The sequence below is a fragment of the Tachysurus fulvidraco genome, chromosome 8 (assembly GCF_022655615.1).
Source record: "Tachysurus fulvidraco isolate hzauxx_2018 chromosome 8, HZAU_PFXX_2.0, whole genome shotgun sequence".
NCBI lineage: Eukaryota > Metazoa > Chordata > Actinopteri > Siluriformes > Bagridae > Tachysurus > Tachysurus fulvidraco.
This window is the reverse complement of record NC_062525.1, coordinates 25,525,975-25,545,974: the sequence shown is the minus strand read 5'-3', so window position 1 is coordinate 25,545,974 and position 20,000 is coordinate 25,525,975. Positions and strand designations below refer to the sequence as shown.

The 20,000-nt window shown below is 41.8% G+C and overlaps 1 protein-coding gene across 2 annotated transcripts in view; it reads right to left on the bottom strand.

Moving 5' to 3' along the window:
- The window catches only part of LOC113649383 (protein bicaudal C homolog 1), a 77,941-nt gene that overhangs the window by 47,144 nt on the left and 10,797 nt on the right, over positions 1-20,000 (bottom strand). For both annotated transcript variants that reach the window (XM_047817597.1, XM_047817596.1), the window contains exons 2-3: positions 10,684-10,730; positions 408-477 (exon numbers count right to left, since the gene is read on the bottom strand). In XM_047817597.1, the coding sequence (XP_047673553.1) occupies positions 408-477; positions 10,684-10,730 (117 nt within the window). The remainder of the gene's footprint in view (positions 1-407; positions 478-10,683; positions 10,731-20,000) is intronic.

Sequence of the window (20,000 nt, the reverse complement as noted above, 5' to 3'; positions counted from 1 at the left end):
TTCTGCCACTGATCCATACTTATGGCACTGAGCAGACATCTTTATACGGAGCAACTTACATTTTATCCAATCGAGGGTTACGGGTTTTCCTAGGATTCAAACTCACACCCTTCTGATCAGTAGTCCATCACCTTAACCACTAGGCAACAACGTCCCAAATTCACATGTATTATATATTTTAAAACAAAGATCTATAAGATTTAACCAGGTCATTCTAGTTAGACGTAAATCTATTTGTATTCTGTTAGCTTGGTTCCTCGTGAAGGTTCTCCAGGCGTCTGTCCTTAGACACAACACCCAACAGCAGCACAGCAGGTCGGAGTTCAGATTTTACAGTCGTAGTGTTCGGTTCGGTCTTTTCCTCGATGCACGATGCCTATAATCACAGATACGGTCATAGTCCTTACCCTTCTTAGACTTGGCACCTATTTTCAGCTTCGACGGCCATGCGATCTGAGTGTTGGTCTCCTCCATGACCTGTAAGACCAAACATCAGAGATTAGAAGCTGGTTTTAGTGGAATTCATCGGAATGTTTCACCAATTACAGCATTTTACATACATACTGTTTACATACAGAGAGTTTGTGGGATTTACAGTGAATTAAAGCAGGATTTAAAGACAATACAGAGCAGAAAGACGTCCCCTGATTGTGCAATACAGAGCTGTAACACGTGATAGATAGATAGATAGATAGATAGATAGATAGATAGATAGATAGATAGATAGATAGATAGATAGATAGATAGATAGATAGATAGATAGATAGATAGATAGATAGATAGATAGATAGACAGACAGAACTTTATTGTCATTGCTTTGTACAGGTACACAGCAACAAAATGCAGTTTGGCTTCAACCAGAAGTGCAAAATGTAGCAGTCGTGCAAAGGTTATAACAGTGCAGAGATGTGTGGACATACAGGAGTACAGTGAATACATATAAAGGTTATAACAGTGCAGAGATGTGTGGACATACAGGAGTACAGTGAATACATATAAAGGTTATAACAGTGCAGAGATGTGTGGACATACAGGAGTACAGTGAATACATATAAAGGTTATAACAGAGATGTGTGGACATACAGGAGTACAGTGAATACATATAAAGGTTATAACATGAAGAATTACAGAATTACAGAATTACAGAAATGGTTCTAAGGCTATGGCATTGAAGAGGAATGTGCAGAGTGAAAGGTTACAAGATTACAAGATTATGGTATTTAAGGAGTTAGCAAGCTTAATAAACAGTCTATTTTATATATATATATATATATATATATATATATATATATATATATATATATATATATATATATATAGTGCAGATGTACTGAGGGGTAAAAAAGATAAACTATGTAATATGTACATGTATCGTACAGAGGTTATATACAGTGGTATGTTTTGTAGCGGTGTAGTGTGGAGTTCAGTAGTGTGATGGTGGATGGAAAAAAGCTGTCCCTGAACATCGGAGATGACAATAGGTTTGGGATCCGTCCACATTTGTCTCCGTACATTTGGGTTTGAATCCTGTTCAGCTGCACTCACATGCCCTCTGCATGTCCGCGGGTCCGGAGGGTGTGTCGAAAGTGCTCGGAATACGTCAGGCAGTGTTAGGGTAGAGCTCAGGCTGTGTTAGGGTAGAGCTCAGCTACAGTACACTGGTGGCTTGGACTGTTCATCTGATCATAATGGCAGAAATGAAAGACAAACCTAGCGCTTGGCATCAGACTTCACATTCCAACCACTTGACTTCTGCTGCTGGAACTAAAAAGTCAAGAGCGCGGCCACTTAAAAGGTGATTAATAACCGTGCGCCAACTTCCCATCACGACCATCTGTGTTCCGACGGACTCTCCGATTCGTATACGGAGTCACTAAAACATCCAGGAACAGACTTTTTGTCCAAAGAGCAAGAAATATTCAATGCAAACTTCAAAAAATATCAAAATCTATTCCAAGCTTTTTGTTGTTAATGTGACCGTTAGTGAATGTTGTGTATTCCCTTTATTTCTTTCATTCCTGACTGAGGTAGGTAAGTCAGTTCAACACATGACATGCATTTTACAGACAGGTCTTAGTGCTCTAGCGCAAGTTCTAGTGGTTTTTTAAAAAAAAAGCAAAAAAAAAAAAAAAGCTCTGTTTGTCACGCCACCGTGCTGCTGAACGCTGCCAGACCTGCAGTGCTGCGGCTCTGCATCACACAATAACACATGTCCAGCTGAAAGAGGGAAACGTCCTCCAGTTAAAACAATCCGAGCTGAAACGTTTACAGTAAAAAAAGCCAAACTGCTCGGTTCCTTGCTGGAAACGAGGGATTTATTAGAGGGCGGGAGAAAAGGAAAAAAATCCCTCGGAATTTTTGCAGCATTACAAATGGAGCTGAAAGTCACCCACAGCAGTCAGAAGAGGAGAGTCGTAGAAGCGGTGAAGGTGTTTATGACCACGGCTTCGTGTCCACTTAGCTGATTTACATGTTCGCTCACGTGTTCAGTGTAAACCTTCTCTGTTAACATCCGCGATGTTGCACAATCGACTGGACGGGCCAGAATCCCAAATTACAGCACATGACCCGATCGGTCGATTTTTTACATAGCACTCCGTCTTATTTTTCTTTTCCAGACTCGTAATGTTTTCACTCTGAGCCACAAAACTTGACTGACGCCACCGAAGAGCTTTCAAAATACTCGACTTGCGATCGCTGTCCGAAGACGTCACGTTTGTGTGACGGATCTGACTCGTGCTTTCGCACGTCTTTTACGCTTCATTAGAAATTAAGAGTGTTACAGCCAGTGCTGCCTCGGTGGGCAAACGTGAACAGATGACTGCATACACGAACTCGATCGTGAACGCTATTCCTCTCTGAGATCACTGCTGATGTTGGCAGCGCCGGGCTAACGTGAGCGTCACTTTTAATCAGACCACACACACACACACACACACACACACCGTGAACACAGCCACTGGGTTTTTATCTACACCACGTAACACACACCTCTGTGCAATATGATTAGACATTTTAACAAATTTTATATAATTCTATATAATCTCTATATTTACAGACTACAAACTGATCGGTTACTCCATCGATACGACCTACGGTGAAATGTCTAGGACTGTTTGTAACAATACAATGAAATAAAATAGAACAGGATAAAACAGGGGGGGGGGGCCATGGTGCCTTAGTGGTTATCACGTTCGCCTCACACCTCCAGAGTCGGGTGTTCGATTCCCACCTCCACCTTGTGTGTGTGGAGTTTGCATGTTCTCCCCGTGCCTCGGGAGTTTCCTCCGGGTACTCCGGTTTCCTCCCCCGGTCCAAAGACATGCATGGTAGGTTGATTGGCATCTCTGGAAAATTGTCCGTAGTGTGTGTGTGTGTGTGAGTGAATGAGAGTGTGTGTGTGCCCTGTGATGGGTTGGCACTCCGTCCAGGGTGTATCCTGCCTCGATGCCCGATGACGCCTGAGATAGACACAGGCTCCCCGTGACCCGAGAAGTTCGGATAAGCGGTAGAAGATGAACGAATGAATGAATGGATGAATGAATGATAAAACAGAAAGTAGAGTTGCTTTTAAAATAAAGTTTTGCTAGCTTACGGTCAACCAGACAAAAAATAATTAAACATTAGTAAATGCAGCATATGATGAACTACTGTGGTACGAATAGAAGATTAATAACATCACGGACTATTATGTATTAAAACAATCCAACACTCAACGCTGATAAAAACTATTCAGATGGAGAGATGGAGACCTCAGATGGAGAGCTGGAGACCTCAGATGGAGAGCTGGAGAACACATCACCTCAGCACACAGTGATGATCCAATTTTAAAAGACCCTGTAAAATTTCCCACACTGTGATATTTAATGCTCCAGCTGAGCTAAGTGTGAGAACCCGCTGCCATGCTAGCTGGGCTCAGGCACCTGCTTCCTGCCGTAGTCCCAGGGACAACAGCTGCTCCTGCACCACCCTCGGCTCCAGGACCCGGCTGGGTCAGGAGCTTCATCGGCGTAAACAGCCCTTGGCTGTTGTTATGAAACTCGTCTGTGTTATATTGTCTCAGCTGAGTCTTTTAAGTTGGCGAACACTTAATATTTTAATTAGTTTCAAAGTGAACAGAGTCTACACAGGACTCACAGACAAGTTACACAAGTTCACACAAGTTCACGTATCCCGAAGGATGACGTGATCCGGCCGGGAACATGAAAATGCCAGGGATGTCCTGAAGGCCTTCTAAAATAAGAGGAATAGGAGGAGATGGCTGATGTCAGAATCTCCATAAATGTCACAGAAATCAGAGCGAGAACAAACTGAGCCTTTTCTTCACGAGCATCTGAACCGATCTGATTTATATGAGGTTTCTTTCCTCACAGCCTGGTTTGATCCTGCTCTGTGTGAAACATCTCGCCATGTTTGTTCTCCTCAGGTAAACGTGTGAATAATTCATCAGGAGTCATTTTTTTAAACAGGTTTGTCACATCACATAATTGTAAAACCAGGCTGCTGATTTATTTATCCTTGAGATCCAGCACAGATTTCTTAACATGGAAAATCCCTGGTTCCATGTGAACGTTAGCACACACACTGACCTGATCGTTACTATATCATTGTCTGCCTCACCCTTCCTCATAGAGGCCCTGTAGGAATAGTGCTACAAAGCCACAAAACCTCTAAACTCAGGATCTTCATGATTTACAAGCACATTCCTTCCTATTTTTAGTTCATGTGCTGTTTTTTCATTCAGAAGGCTTTCGTCTAAGACGGTTCGAGTTTAAATCATAAATGAGAGTTAATCTATTGCTCGCTCTGTATTTCCTCTATTAAACGTAGCGGACGTGACTCTTCTTTTAGATTAAAGCAAAGTCGTTAACCCCCGAACTCGCTCGTCATGTTTCACACTGGGTTCGGTTTATAGTACAGAGGACCGTGAGCAATGAAGTAAAGATCATTTGGTTAAAGGTGAGGTCTCCGTTGTTTGAAAGCCAATGTTGACATATAAAATCACCAAAACAAACACGCCCCTAACCCAAACGGGTCCCACCCCTGTATCGATAGCTCCGCCCACACATACGCACGTAACCCAGGCGACTAACAGAAAGAAACGTGTCTTTATCATAGCTGAAGGGAAGAACAATACGATTGTAGATAAACAAACAAGCAAAAATGGCACACAAGCATAATGATGTAAAGGACAAAGGCATATATTAGTTCTGTGTAACAAAGCAAAACCAACGTTACTCACCTATCGAGAAGGAAAAAAGCGCCTCGGCGTCTTAAGTAAAGTCGGCCACATATTCACAGGTCGGAGTTTCCCGAGTCGATAACTCCTGAGCTAAACGCTGTTACTACACAAAACGCGGTTGTAGCTGCCTCTCTACATTACTACGATAGAAAAGAGGTGTTATTTATGTAGTAACAGCGTTTAGCTCAGGAGTTATTGACTCGGGAAACTCCAACCTGTGAATATGTGGCCAACTTCCTGCTCCTTCAGTTCTCTCCAGCGCTGGAAAGCTGATCCTATATTAACACGTCCTACTTCTTGTCCTTATCGTAAGTCTTTCTTCTCTTTCTTTCTTTGTTTTTATCCGCCATGTCGATGTTAAAACCGCTTTCTGCTAACGTCACACACGCGCACTGAACACTCTCTCCGCCTGTATTGACAAGCCCCGCCCCTTTCTGCTCATTGGCTACACGTTTGTTTTAATTTTTGTTTTGATTTTTGTTTATTATTTGGCCCGATTCAGTTTTCTGAAGCGATTCTCAAAAATCGGAGACCGCACCTTTAAGCAGTTAAAAAATGAAACAAAAGCCTTTCACAATTAAAGTTTAAACGGGTTTAGAAATGATATCTGGACCACACACATCCAGGACGATGTTACGTATACACCCTAGTCTGAGGCTTGGGGGAAAAAAAAACCTTGCCTCTGTTGTTTCAGGATAAACATGCATCTAGAAAAAAAAAACAGATCCAGGCCAAGCAGAACACTTCATCAGAGAGCTCAGCGGAAAGAAGGCAGACAGACAGTGAGCAACGCCATGAGGAGTCATCTGTTCGTAGGCGTGGGGAGTGGCCTGGTCCACATCACAGGCCAGAACTACCACTGTTTCCACAGTATCCTTGTCCCAGGGTGAAGTGTGTTTTTTAATTGGCTCGAACTCCGATTGCATGCCGAGAACCGGGAGCCTCAACCGTCACTGAGAAACTTACATCACAGCCTGTGTACTCAGTCCAGAGAGTGGAAGAGTGTGTGTGTGTGTGTGTGTGTGTGTGTGTGTGTGTGTGTGTGTGAGATGGGACGGTCTCAGCCACCACATCACTGTTTCCACTGTTTGCAAACCCTGTTTTGTAGTACACCGTAAATCGGGTCTATATTTTTCCTTTTGTAGTTAGCATTCAGGCTAAATTTAATACTGACCGAAATCACTTTCGTCTACGGTGAGAGTGTGATTACGGAACTGCGACCGTTGGGAAAAAAACAGGCCTAACTGAGCCAAAAAATGCAAGGTATCATGGTAATAAAATCTGGAGATAAATCAATAGATTTCCATTGGGAGTTGTTATGAAAAAAAAGGTTGTGAATTTTTAGGATTTCATATCCATTTCAAGGCCAGATGCAAATAAAACAGTAAAATTAAGAACAGAGACACAGCACAATGTCAGCCTTTGTGTTCACAGGAGGACGGCGTTTATTTGAACTGAACCAGGAAGGCAGGATTCTTTCACTCTGAGAACCTGAACAGCCTCCATTAGGTTTTCAGAACTGTCAATTATATTTATTTATTTATTTAAATATATTTTGCAGCAGAACGCTATTAAGTCCATTATTAAGAATGGAAAGAGTTCGGTGTGAACGCGACTCGGCTCAGAAGAGGCCGTCTAGCATGGAACCAACTACAGGAAAATCCTAGAATAAAATTCTTCCAGTCTGCAAAAGATCTGAGACTAGGTTAGAGGATCACACTGATTTTAAAGATGTCGGCAAAGTGTCCCGTCGTTCTTCAGTCAATCTGTCAAACTGTACAAAGGGTACTCTAGTCCGGTGGAAATAAAGTCACATTTTTTGGCCTTGGCATAAAGTGTTATGTTTGGAGGAATCCCAGGACTGCACATCAGCCTGAGATCAACATGTATACCGTGTAGCATGGTGGAGATACACTGTGAAGCAGGTTTGCTGTTCATCAGCAGGAACTAGGAAACTGGTCAAAGCTGAGGGCAGGATGCATGAAACCACACTGGGCACTCTGCAAAAAACATCTATTCCAGTTTGCAAGAGACTTGTGTGACTAGGTTAGAGGTTCACCTCCCTTCCAAGCACACTGCCAAAGTGAGTCGTTCCCAGTGTATTTGTACTCCATTCAATCTGCTTGAGAATATGTGGCGAGATTCGCCGGTGGTTTCCATCCAATCTGACGGGCGAATTTGCCAAGAAGAATAGATAACAATACACCGATATATTCCAGAAGACATCTGAGTTTGATCTAGAGCAAGTATTAAACCAACACATAAGCTGTTTTATGGGGGACACGGTGGCTTAGCGGTTAGCACGTTCACCTCACACCTCCAGGGTTGGGGGTTCGATTCCCACCTCCACCTTGTGTGTGTGGAGTTTGCATGTTCTCCCCGTGCCTCGGGGGTTTCCTCCGGGTACTCTGGTTTCCTCCCTCGGTCCAAAGACATGCATGGTAGGTTGATTGGCATCTCTGGAAAAAATTGTCCGGAGTGTGTGAGTGTGTGAGTGAATGAGAGTGTGTGTGTGTGCCCTGTGATGGGTTGGCACTCTGTCCAAATTTAGCATTTACTCTAACTAGCATCTACTCCGAGGCCCATCATCGCTGACGCTTTCTGTCAGGCTCGTGTTTCCCTTCACGTCCGACCGAGAAGTCACGTTAAACGGTGGTTCGCATGTAAAATGGTGCTAACCAAAAAGCTTTTACGTCGAGCCCAAAGAAAAGTGCTAATAGAGCTGTTCCAGTACTCACACACCTGCTTCTCATTACCTCCAGCTCCTCCACGAGTCCCACTACAAATAATTCCCTGTTTACAATCTGCCTAAACTCGATAAACAATTGTGGGATTTCTGGAGGGACTTAAGAAAAGATGCATGCTGAAAGAATAAGTAAACCCTTCGTTAGTCATGATCAGAAAAGTTGTTTCTTGGCTAGATAAGATCATCTAGATGTGAGATATCGGACGCCTGGTTTAAGTCTCGGCCCTGGACCCGGTCGCGAGGCTAGATGATAACTCACTTTGAAAACTTGTGATGGTCCAGTTCCATAAAAGCTGTTGCACTTGTGAAACTGTTTTGCTGAGGAATGTTGTGAGGAATGAAGTGCTGAAGAAATTACAATCCGGTATGTTATAATCCTACGTCTAATTTTCTTTGATAAATGCATTAAATCGAAGATGGACCAGCAGAACTCAGCTTGACAGGAGACCCACCTTTAACTCTACTAACAAAAGTATCTGCCTTTACTGCTACACTTGTCCACGTGGAGTCCAGGGAAGAGCTCGTAAAACAGTACATCACTTCACAGCGGTGTGTTAATATCGACTGCCTTCACGCCGTCAGTAAAGAGGGCAGTAGGTGTTTTCTGTGCGTACTACAGTATGTGGGTTCCTGACGTTTAGTCTCCTTTGGAGAGCTGATCTCAGCTCTCAGGTCGAGTGTAAACATCTACGGTGGCTGAATCCCTTCATTGTGCTTGAGCCCAAATCTGAGACTCTGACAGACCGCCGGAAGTCAGTGTTTTGACTGAAAACATCCCTGAGGTCTGTTTGGTTCTCTGAGGCGGGCAGACCTGTGACCTCCGAACACAGCAGGAACGATTCACCTCGCCAAGTGGAAATGTAAAGTGTGGGCACGTTTAAAACAAGGGTTTGAAAATGAGGAGTTTTGAGAGATTAAGTTTAGTGTGATTTCATTTCACGTTTGCATCGTATGGTGGGAAAAGGTGTAAATTAAATAGGGATGTACCGATACCACTTTTTCCGTTCCGATCCGATTCCGATACCGGCCGATAGCGATACAAAAATAGCCTTATTACTGGATGAAAAATGAAAACACCTTAAGAAACCTTAAAAAAAAGTATTAATGCGGCAGCAAACAGAACTTTTAACAGTTAGTGGTATAACAATCTCAACCATATACACTGCAATTATTAAATTAAATTAAATTATTTTCTGAAGAAAATGCAATATTTTAAAGTGAATATTATATTAGAACTCTTAACATACGATGTAAAACGTATTAAACAGTAAACCTCACACCCAAATGAGCGACATGTTTAACACGCTGAGGTAAACAGAAAGGACGCCTGATAAACTCGTCTGTCTGTCGCATTTCCTATAAAATGTATTAGATTTATTTACACTCATGTAATTTAATATATAAGTGTATTTTTCTTATAAGTTCAAGCAATAGTTAGTTAATTGACATTAATCGTCACCAATGGCGTCGGAAGTAAATAAAAAGTGGGCGTGTCCTGTCCCACCCACATATAACGGTTCCGACGCCCATGGATTTCAGGAAGCAGCAGCGTGGTCGATGCTGTAGGTAAAACACGGAATGGAGTTTAATTTATTAGGGAATTCCTCAAGCAGAATGGATTCGATAGGCGGCGCTCTGAAAAGTGCGGTACCCATGACAACGGGTATCGGATTTGGATCGGTCACGCACCACCGATACCCGATCCACTCAAAATGCTTGGATCGACGTCGATACCGATCCGATATTAAAATGAAACCCATTGAAAGTCAGTTTAACACAAAGCAGTGAACACCACTCAGTCAGGAAGCTATCAGACATTTACACAAGGTTTTTGTTAACTTCATAAACAGGGTCAGAAATCCGATTGTGTTACTAAAGTGTTAAACCTATTCTCTATTTTCTAGCAATCTGTCATTTCTGAAAACACAGACTCTTTCCTCTTCAGCTAAATCCTTTATTTCCAACTTGGCTGGTAAATGATTATTTGTAAAGCCAGCCCTGGCATTCCTGAAGCTCTGGCTGCTCCTATCTGAAGCGGTTTGAGGTCCACACTCAATCCTCTACAGCAGGCCTCCTCAGCCTAGTAGGTTTATTTTCTCCACACCTTTCAGGTTTATTCAAACCTTTTAGCTTTCAGTGTGATGGGATCCTTCACTGGATCAGACCGACGGCACTATTTATTTTGAAGGCGTTACTACATTAAAGCAACCAGACTTTCTACAGGACTGGGCCACCTGCCGTGGTCTCACTTAAGTCCTGGCTTGCATTTGCCACCTCTGGGCCTTCTGGCCATTCATACACATTCGCCTTTCTGTGTTTATCCACCGCAGTCCTGCTTAAAAGCCTGCAACTATTTCCCCTATGAAGGTATTGACACAGGGCAAATGTGCTTGTCTTGGCTTTGGCAGCAAAAGGATTCGATTCCACCTTAAGCAAAAACGGCAGAGTTACCATTCAGCAACCGGTCAGTGGGTTAATAAAAGTCGTTAATCAGCAGCGCAGCACCAGTCAGTGGCACCGCAGCCAATCAGGGAAATTTGACTATTCTGTCAATAATTTCATGCTAATAGGACAACGGGGCACAGTTAAGCACGTCCACATGTCATTTTCTTTTCTCCCGACTGTGAAGGCAATGTGATTTTGACCTATTTTATACCGCTACATTGGTCTGCCAAAGCAATGTGGTTTCCTTTACCTTCTGAAAGAAATCCTCGCCTCCGTTCACCCTCCCCTCGGCGGCAGCTGTGGAGAAGAATGGGATATTTTAGAAAGAATAAAACATCAGGGTTCACTTATGTATGTGTATGAACAAAAAATCAGCAAGTAATCTTAACATATTTTACCACATGGCCAGCAGTGGAAAAATCCCTGTCATTGGCATTGGAGCAGGTAGCGTGCGCACGCCAATTTCCTGCTTGTTGGCAACAAGACGTCCTTGCGGGAAACGTGTAAGTTACGTTAAGACTCGTATAAGTTTTTGTTTGTTTGCTGTGTATGAAGAGATCCAGACAGTTTTATATTGGGGAAGGAAAGTCCATGTTCTCCTCCACACTCTGGGAGTCAGTGTGCTTTAAAATAATTCCTCCAACATGAAGCTTATTGATGATATAACTCTGATCAACATGGCGGATTAAGAAGGCTGAAAGCAAACTCGGATCCTTTTTTACTACATACCATATGACCAATAACACGTGATTTAAAGGTAATAAATCAGGGATCAGGGTTGGAAAGACAAAAGCCTGTAAATCAGTAATGCAAAATCGACAAACTGGCATGACCTACAGTGTATATGGTGACATGGTGAAATCCTGTTGCCACAAGCCCAGCTAAGCCAAACAAATCCTCAGTGTGTATTTATATCCTAGGAATTACAGGGATGTTTTTAGATTCACTACAAACTGCACAAACCAGCGCAGCACCAGGCACATGACTCATTAGGCACCACATTACGACGAAGCCACGAAAGCACATCCGACATCCTACTGTACGTAAGAAGATCCGAACGAGAGATGCTTACAGTAACGGAGCACGAGTACGTCTCTAACGATGATCGAGTCCCGATACGGTATTGGGTTATGATTTAAAATGAAAGTCAAGAACACAACAAGAGTCTAAGTGAAAGTGTTCATTATAAAACCTCGACAAGTTTGTTTGATACTGACTGGAGCATATAATATAGTCAATAGTGTCTGAAGACAAATCGGTGCTGAACGTGCAGAAGAAATGAATATAAATACGATCCGTCTCTAAACGACATACACGCGTGTCTATTTTCAGGGTCTTATAAAAACTGTAATAACATGAATATGGATGTGTGAAAATATTAAGTCCACACATGCAAATTTCTTATTTTCCAGACTACAAGGTGTGGTTTCTTTGGCCTTGTGTCACTACTGCTGTATATACAGAGTCACTGACTGCTATACTACAGGAGTCACAGTACCGTCACGGTCACGTGTCAACACCGTGAGGAAACGTTTCAACAGCGACATGAGGATGAAATTCTATAAATCTATTGTATTCTATCGCCTTCACGGTCACCAGATATCAACCGTAACAACACGTCTTAGAGATCTTGGCACTAGGGTTGCAAAATTCAGGGAATTTTCAAGGCTGGAAACTTTCCATGGGAATTAACGGGAATATATGGGAATAAACGGGGAATTTTAAAAAAAAAATGCAGAGTTGTCTATAACAAGGAACTTACATGTAGTTTTAAAAAAATCTTGCAGCATAAGTTTGTTTAAAACAACAAGATTTAATGCGATTTAAGTAGAATCTGTACCCTGCGTTCCTCGGTCACTTGCACACAGCACACTGCTTACTGGAAGGCCATTGAGGCCAAACTCCCTGCAGGTACTTACGTTCTTCCATAACATCCACAGTAACACTTTATTTTAGGGGCATTTAACTAGTTGCTTAATAGCATGAATATTAATAGAATATTAGCTATTTATTAGTGCTTATTAAGCACATATTAATGCCTTATTCTGCATGACCTTATTCTACATTCTTAATTGTAAATTAGGAGTGTTATCACATACACAGATAATTTGATGACCCCCACACACACACCCACACACACTCATCCACCCTGAAACAAAAAAAAATCTGATTCATCTCCATTTCCCAGGCCTTGACTACTACAGAAACAGAGACCTAATAAGCTTGAGAAAAAATGCTTCATTTTACATTTAGATTGGGACTTTTGTGTGAAGGGCAAAGTGTGGGGGACGCTTTCATTTTACAGCAGTCATAGGGAAATATGTTTATTACAATTATTAAGTTTATGATGTTTATTACAAGCATAATAATATGACTTTAAAGAATAAATTAAAGTTCTACTTACAATTCAATCAGTCAAGACGTCATTTTAAATGTGTATAACCTTACAGGAATGTCTGCTTATGACCAAACAACATGTTTATTTATGTTTGCATATGATATAGTTTATATACATTTCCCTATATTTCCAAACAATTTTAATAAATTCCTGTAAATTCATGTAAATTTCCGTAAATTCCCGTAAAGTTTCCAATTTCGAATATTTCCGAAATTCCCCGGATTAAGTTCCTGTGGAAAGTTTCCTGAAATTTACCGGAAACTTTCCGCCCCTTTGCAACCCATATGGACTGATATGATCTACACCAACATCATCAAAATGCCAGGTGATGAAATATCTTTTGGTAAACGGTTGTCTGATGGACGTCTCTGCAGCAAAATCAAGCATTTTTGAACACAACATGTAAGAACTGGCACAATTTGTACCACCGGCTGTTAAAGCAATTCGGTGTATAATATATCCCTTAACTATAGGAAAGGCATCATCTTGGGATACGGTTGTCATGACTCAGCCCGGACCTCATGACTGGCCACGTGCACTTTGTTTATGTTCCTCGTCACATGTTTGCCCCATGTTTGTCTTCAGTCCGTGTCTTGTTTCGTGTTCCCTTTGTTATTAAACCCTGTTTGTTTTGCTATCCTGCGTTTGGGTCCGCCTCCTTACCCCGCGTCATGACAACAGTTCATACGAATTACAGCAACACTTAATAAAGGGATGAAAGATTTAATTGAACAGAACCGACTGTGGTGACTAAGACTCAGACTCCCTGTTCATCAATAAGCCGAATCTTTGCCTCGGGTGTAAAAAGCACTGTAAAATGTTTTAATCTTGCTTAAATTTAATTTTATACAGCAACAATGCATTTTATTGCAGATACATCAAACTGAATGGGAGCTGCACTGCTGATGCTGACAGAATTTCATTGTGCACGCAGCAATAAAAATGACATTTTTTTTCTTTTTGATGTTGAAATTTAATTTCTATTTTTTTTCTGGTGTGTATAAATACTGCTTAAATTTGCGAGGCCAATTTTGTTTCTCACATTGTGAAGTACAATTTATATATATATATATATATATATATATATATATATATATATATATACAGTAATACCTCGAGATACGAGTTTGATCCGTTCTGTGACTTTGCTCGTATCTCGATTTGTTCGTATCTCGAAGCAATTTTCCCCGTTTAAATGAATTGAAATCCCATTAATCCGTTCCAGCTCGCAAAATTCCACTCCGGTTGTTTTGTTTATGTGTTTTGAATATGAGAGATGTTCAGTAGCTGTATTTATAAATGAGAAATATTGTATAAAAGCATACAGTAATAAAAGAGAATGTTAAAAAATAAATAAACTGGTTTTACTATAAAGTATATTATTTACCTCGGAGATCGGACGACTCGAGCTAACGGAAGATGCGCACGGAGGTCGAGGGAGGAGTAAACAGGCGGAGGAGTTAGGAGGAATTACACTTTCACTTTTACTGTACACTCTTAATGCTACTTTACACTTAAATGGAACTTAACTGAACTTCACTAAAATGAATGAACTTAACTGAAGTCGGCAGATGGTCGGCACCTCGTATCTCACGGCACAAATTCGGTTGAATCACAGCTCGTATCTCAAAAAATTTGTATGTCATTGCACTCGTATCTCGAGGCATCACTGTATATATAAAACCCTCCATATTTATGACACCCATTAATCTTATTATGTAAGAATGGGGCATTTACACTAGTCAGTACTCTGGTTTAGTTCTGAAATGAGCATGAAGTGCCAGTTTTTTAAATGTCCACAAACCAAATATTTCTAAAATTAATTATATAGCATAAGCACTTCATAAAGTGACTTTTTTTAACCTCAAAGCTGGCAGACGTTTCGTGAAATAATTTCACTCATTCATTTTCCTTATAATTTTCCTGCTGCGAGTAGGTCGCTCCCTGACGTCTCTATCCTCAGTCACAGATTTGAGATTTTCCTGATTCCCAGATACTCCCAACACAACCAAAACATTTCTCCACTGGTGGATCTGCTACAAGGTTCTCCATGCTGTTGAGCTCCTAACCCTATGAATGAAAGTAAGCTCAGAAACCTCATACTGAGGAACATTGTGCAGAGAACCTCGTTCCATCAGCCTGTAGTTACGACCCGATCAACAAAATAAAAAACCGAGGTCCTTTTCACCACCACGGTTTGATCACGTCCACCTACGTCGATGCTTGTACTGAGACCAGACTCTGATTCTGAATTTCACGCAAAACATTATAATGACCCTTTATTAACACATAAGCACTAATTACATACTCAAAACACCAAGCCAACAAACTCAACACCAAAGAAGTCATCACTCTTGTTAAGTCATCGATCTTCTTTTCCATGCTCTCGAGCCAACCTAGATACAGAAACCAAACCCACAAAACCCTCTGAAGTTAAGTACAAGACTTAGCAAGGTAAAGCAATGAGGCTTGAAATATGACGAGAAGTCCAATTCCAGCTGAGAACTTACAGAACGCTGTGATTAATCAAATGAACGATCAGGTTGGCAGGAGAACGTCAAGCCAGTCACTACATTTTTGCAGCGAATAAAAGAAGAAGAAAAAACACGGCTTTTAATGGAGCAAATCCATGAATCATCATTATGATCATTATCCCACATGGTGTGTGCGATGGGCTCCTGAAGCAAAACTCGTCCCTCCATCTGTCTTATTTTTATTTCTCTATATTTATATGTCTCTATAATTATATGATGTACAAACCCATAAGGCCAATATCGCCTCTTCCAGGTTACTGACTCAACTACGTCACAGCAGGACACGTTCGGTGGCTGACTTTTGGCAAAATAAATGCCAAGACTACATTTCCATGAAATAGTTTCAAGCCACATGAAGTTCTGCACTAAAGTTAAACTCAGGCTGAAAACTAAACATGGCTGAATGTAACCAGTTTCTGATTATATTATTAAGTACTTTATATTTTAATATACGGGGGAAGTCGTGACCTAATGGTTAGAGAGTCTGACTCCTAACCCTAAGGTTGTGGGTTCGAGTCTCGGGCTGGCAATACCACGACTGAGGTGCACTTGAACAAGGCACCGAACCCCCCGACTGCTCCCCGGGCGCCACAGCATAAATGGCTGCCCACTGCTCCGGGTGTGTGTTCACGGTGTGTGTGTTCACTGCTGTGTGTGTTCACTGCTGTGTGTGTGTGTGTGTGTGTGTGTGTGTTCACGGTGTGTGTGTGTTCACTGCTGTGTGTGTGCACTTTGGATTTGTTAAATGCAGAGAACGAATTCTGAGTCTGGGTCACCGTACTTATCCGTATGTCACGTCACTTTCTTATATTTTAATTATTAGTAAACTGACCAGAGCCGTCAAAGAGCCAGCTTTAGTCTCAGCCTCTTAACTTGTGTCACAGCCACAAAACTTTGAAGTCAGACATGTCAGAGAAAATTGGAAAAACTTCCAGGTCGAATGTGTGAGGAATTTATTTTTAAATCTGCCTGTAAACAATGACGTCATTACGCTGGAACTTCCCTCATGGAAGAAGGAATCCGTCACGTGTACCGCTGTGACCATCAGCACTTATAAGGATCAGTTAAATGCAAGATTTTCCAAATGATGTGAAGTTCACATTATAGACTCAATACTGTTATAAATAGCTTCTCCGTTGTTTGAGAAACGCTTCAGAAAACCGAGTCGGGAAGACAAACTAAACAAATACAAAACAACCGTGTAGCCAATGAGCAGAAAGGGGCGGGGCTTGTCGATATGGGCGGAGAGAGTGTTCAGTGCGTGCGTGTGACATCAGCAGAAAGCGGTTTTAACATGGACATGGAGGATAAAAACAAAGAAAGAAAGAGAAGAAAGACTTACGATAAGGACAAGAAGTAGGACGTGTTAATATAGGATCAGCTTTCCAGCGCTGGAGAGAACTGAAGGAGCAGGAAGTCGGCCACATATTCACAGGTTGGAGTTTCCCGAGTCAATAACTCCTGAGCTAAACGCTGTTACTACACAAATAACACCTCTTTTCTATCGTAGTAATGTAGAGAGGCAGCTACAACCGCGTTTTGTGTAGTAACAGCGTTTAGCTCAGGAGTTATCGACTCGGGAAACTCCGACCTGTGAATATGTGGCCGACTTTACTTAAGACGCCGAGGCGCTTTTTTCCTTCTCGATAGGTGAGTAACGTTGGTTTTGCTTTGTTACACAGAACTAATATATGCCTTTGTCCTTTACATCATTATGCTTGTGTGGCATTTTTGCTTGTTTGTTTATCTACAATCGTATTGTTCTTCCCTTCAGCTATGATAAAGACACGTTTCTTTCTGTTAGTCGCCCGGGTTACGTATGTATGTGTGGGCGGGGCTATCGATACAGGGGTGGGACCCGTTTGGGTTAGGGGCGTGTTTGTTTTGGTTTGTTTCAAATGTCAACATCGGCTTTCAAACAACGGAGACCTCACCTTTAAACTTATTTCTAGAAATGCTCATTTCAAATTTTGTTGTTTTAAACTTTTTTTTTATTTTTCATGCCTGAAATTAGTAGAAAAAATGTAGAGAACTATAATTAGTCGTAATCTTAGATCTTATTTGTTGTAATTAAATCAAATAAAGATATTTTCACTCTTTCTTTTTTCGCAGTGCACACATCTACCCCGGTGACCTTCCTAATATCTCACATTATTATTGTCTAACCATCTGTCTGAGGAAATGATTATCAGCTGTTGCCCTGGCAACAAATAAACAAAATGAAGAATGTGTGGCGTTTGACGTGGTTCAAGGACGATGTCCTCCGAACTGGATTCGCTGGCCACCTAAATATTTGGCCACTACGTCACAGCTTACATCAGGGAAAGACTGAATAATGAGCAGTTACGGATGCACGGTCGAACGGAGGCAGTTAAATACATCCCAGATTAACAGTTTCTAATCCAGCATTATTGAGGTCTATTTCATGCCATGATCCTTAAAATCTTAATCATATTTATATGTTTTACACAAATTATTCCATATATACAACTAGCACATATTTCATTTACATTTCCAGCATATGGCAGATGCCCTTAGGCCTTATCCAGGGTTTAGGGCCTTGTTTAGGGGCCCAGGAAGGGCAGCCTGGTCGACATGAGATTCAAACACTAGGCTAGAACATCCCATAAACTCTTTTACATACACATATTACCTCCAATAGTATAACTTATTTATTGTACATATACTTACAGATTTATTTCTACTATTTGCACTTCTGAGAGATTTTATGTGATATTATGGGAAGTCGTGGCCTAATGGTTAGAGAGTCTGACTCCTAACCCTAAGGTTGTGGGTTCGAGTCTCGGGGCTTGAGCAAGGCACCGAACCCCCCAACTGCTCCCCGGGTGCTGCAGCATAAATGGCTGCCCACTGCTCCGGGTGTGTGTTCATGGTGTGTGTGTGTTCACTGCTGTGTGTGTGTGTTCACGGTGTGTGTGTGTGTGTGTGTGTGTGTGTGTGTGTGTGTGTGTGTGTGTGTGTGTGTGAGAACGAATTCTGAGTCTGGGTCACCGTACTTAGCCGTACGTCACGTCACTTCATATTAGGCCAATCATAAATATCACTATCAAGATTTTAGGCAAAAGGTTGTTATTTTCTCTGACTTGAGGTGTTGTAAAAAATGTTCTCTCTTAGCCAGTGATTGCTGCAGTATTCGTATCTGCGCATCCACGTCCAAAACCATTAAACACCGGTAGAAGTTGAAAAGGAGCTTTTTTCTGAAAGCAACACAAAAATGCAGCACCCGAGCTTCACCGAGTGCCACGAGAAAATACAAGTGAAAAAATCACGAGTTGTGGTCAGACGAGATCATAAAAAGGTTTGACCCCTGCATAGAAGGACTATAACCTAAACCCAGTGTAATTTATGTTGGTGGATCATCGATACTCTGGGGTTTAGTGCCTTGTAAGCTCTTGTGAAGATTGATGACAGTATGAATTCTGAGAGTTTAGCCCACAACCCGTTTACTGCTGCCAAGAGTCAAAGAATCGGTGATAGACGGCCGTAGATCTCTCGAGAAGATAACGACCGCAAATCTACATCCAACCCAAGCAGAAAAATTTGAAGAGGAAAGTCCACATGCACAAACCTAACTGTATATCAGACTGAAATACTGCGCATGAATGACTGGTCTAGAATTCTCCACAGGTTTCTCCAACTACGGTAAACATTACAAGAAGAGCTTCAACATTGTCAATGTCTTGTGAATATGATGTGATGAAATTGTAATAATCGCAGGGTTTCGCTCAGCACTTTGTAGTTCGGGCGGACCGCCTAAGCTGGGAAGCCTTATCAAGTGCATCTCGGAGAATATCTCGGACGCGCTTTACGCTACGAGCTCGCACGCGCGTCACACGGCCAAAATGAGAGAAAGACGTTGTCCGTCACTGTCTGGAGGATAACTAGCCAGTTGATAAAACGCGAGTCCGTGAGAACTGTAAGTGGATTTATATTTTGGGTTTATTTAAGCCTGTTATTGTATTCGTCTATAGTTCATGCAAATTTAAAGTAAGTTAGCTGTGATTTTGTTGTTTGAGTTCTTCACCTGCTAGCTACGTTGCACGTGCCTGTTTTTAATAATTGTTAATCGTAGTACAGAGTCTGTGGTCTATCTCACAAATAAGCCCCGCCCCCGGGCCCCGCCCCCCCCGCCCAACACTACCGCCTTAAAATTTTCAGCAGGAAACCTTGAATCCATTATGTATGTTCAGGCCTAATATCTGAATACCTGTGTCATGTCAAGTCAGTCGATAGACTCCACATCTAGCCTACAAACACGACCACTCAGCATGCTATGAATTTTCAAAAACGGGTGCCAATACTCTTAGCGGTTAGCACGTTCGCCTCACACCTCCAGAGTTGGGGGTTCGATTCCCGCCTCCGCCTTGTGTGTGGAGTTTGCATGTTCTCCCCGTGCCTCGGCGGTTTCCTCCGGGTACTCCGGTTTCCTCCCCGAGGTAGTTCGGATAAGCGGTAGAAAATGAGTGAGTGAGTGAGTGAGGGTGCCAATACTTCTGGAATCAACTGTGTATGGATTCCTCAGCCCAAGAAATTAGATCATAATCGTGCTTTACCGTGACACAGACAGTAACAGAGGTGAATCAGTGAGCACCGGTTTGAGATAGATCCCTGCAT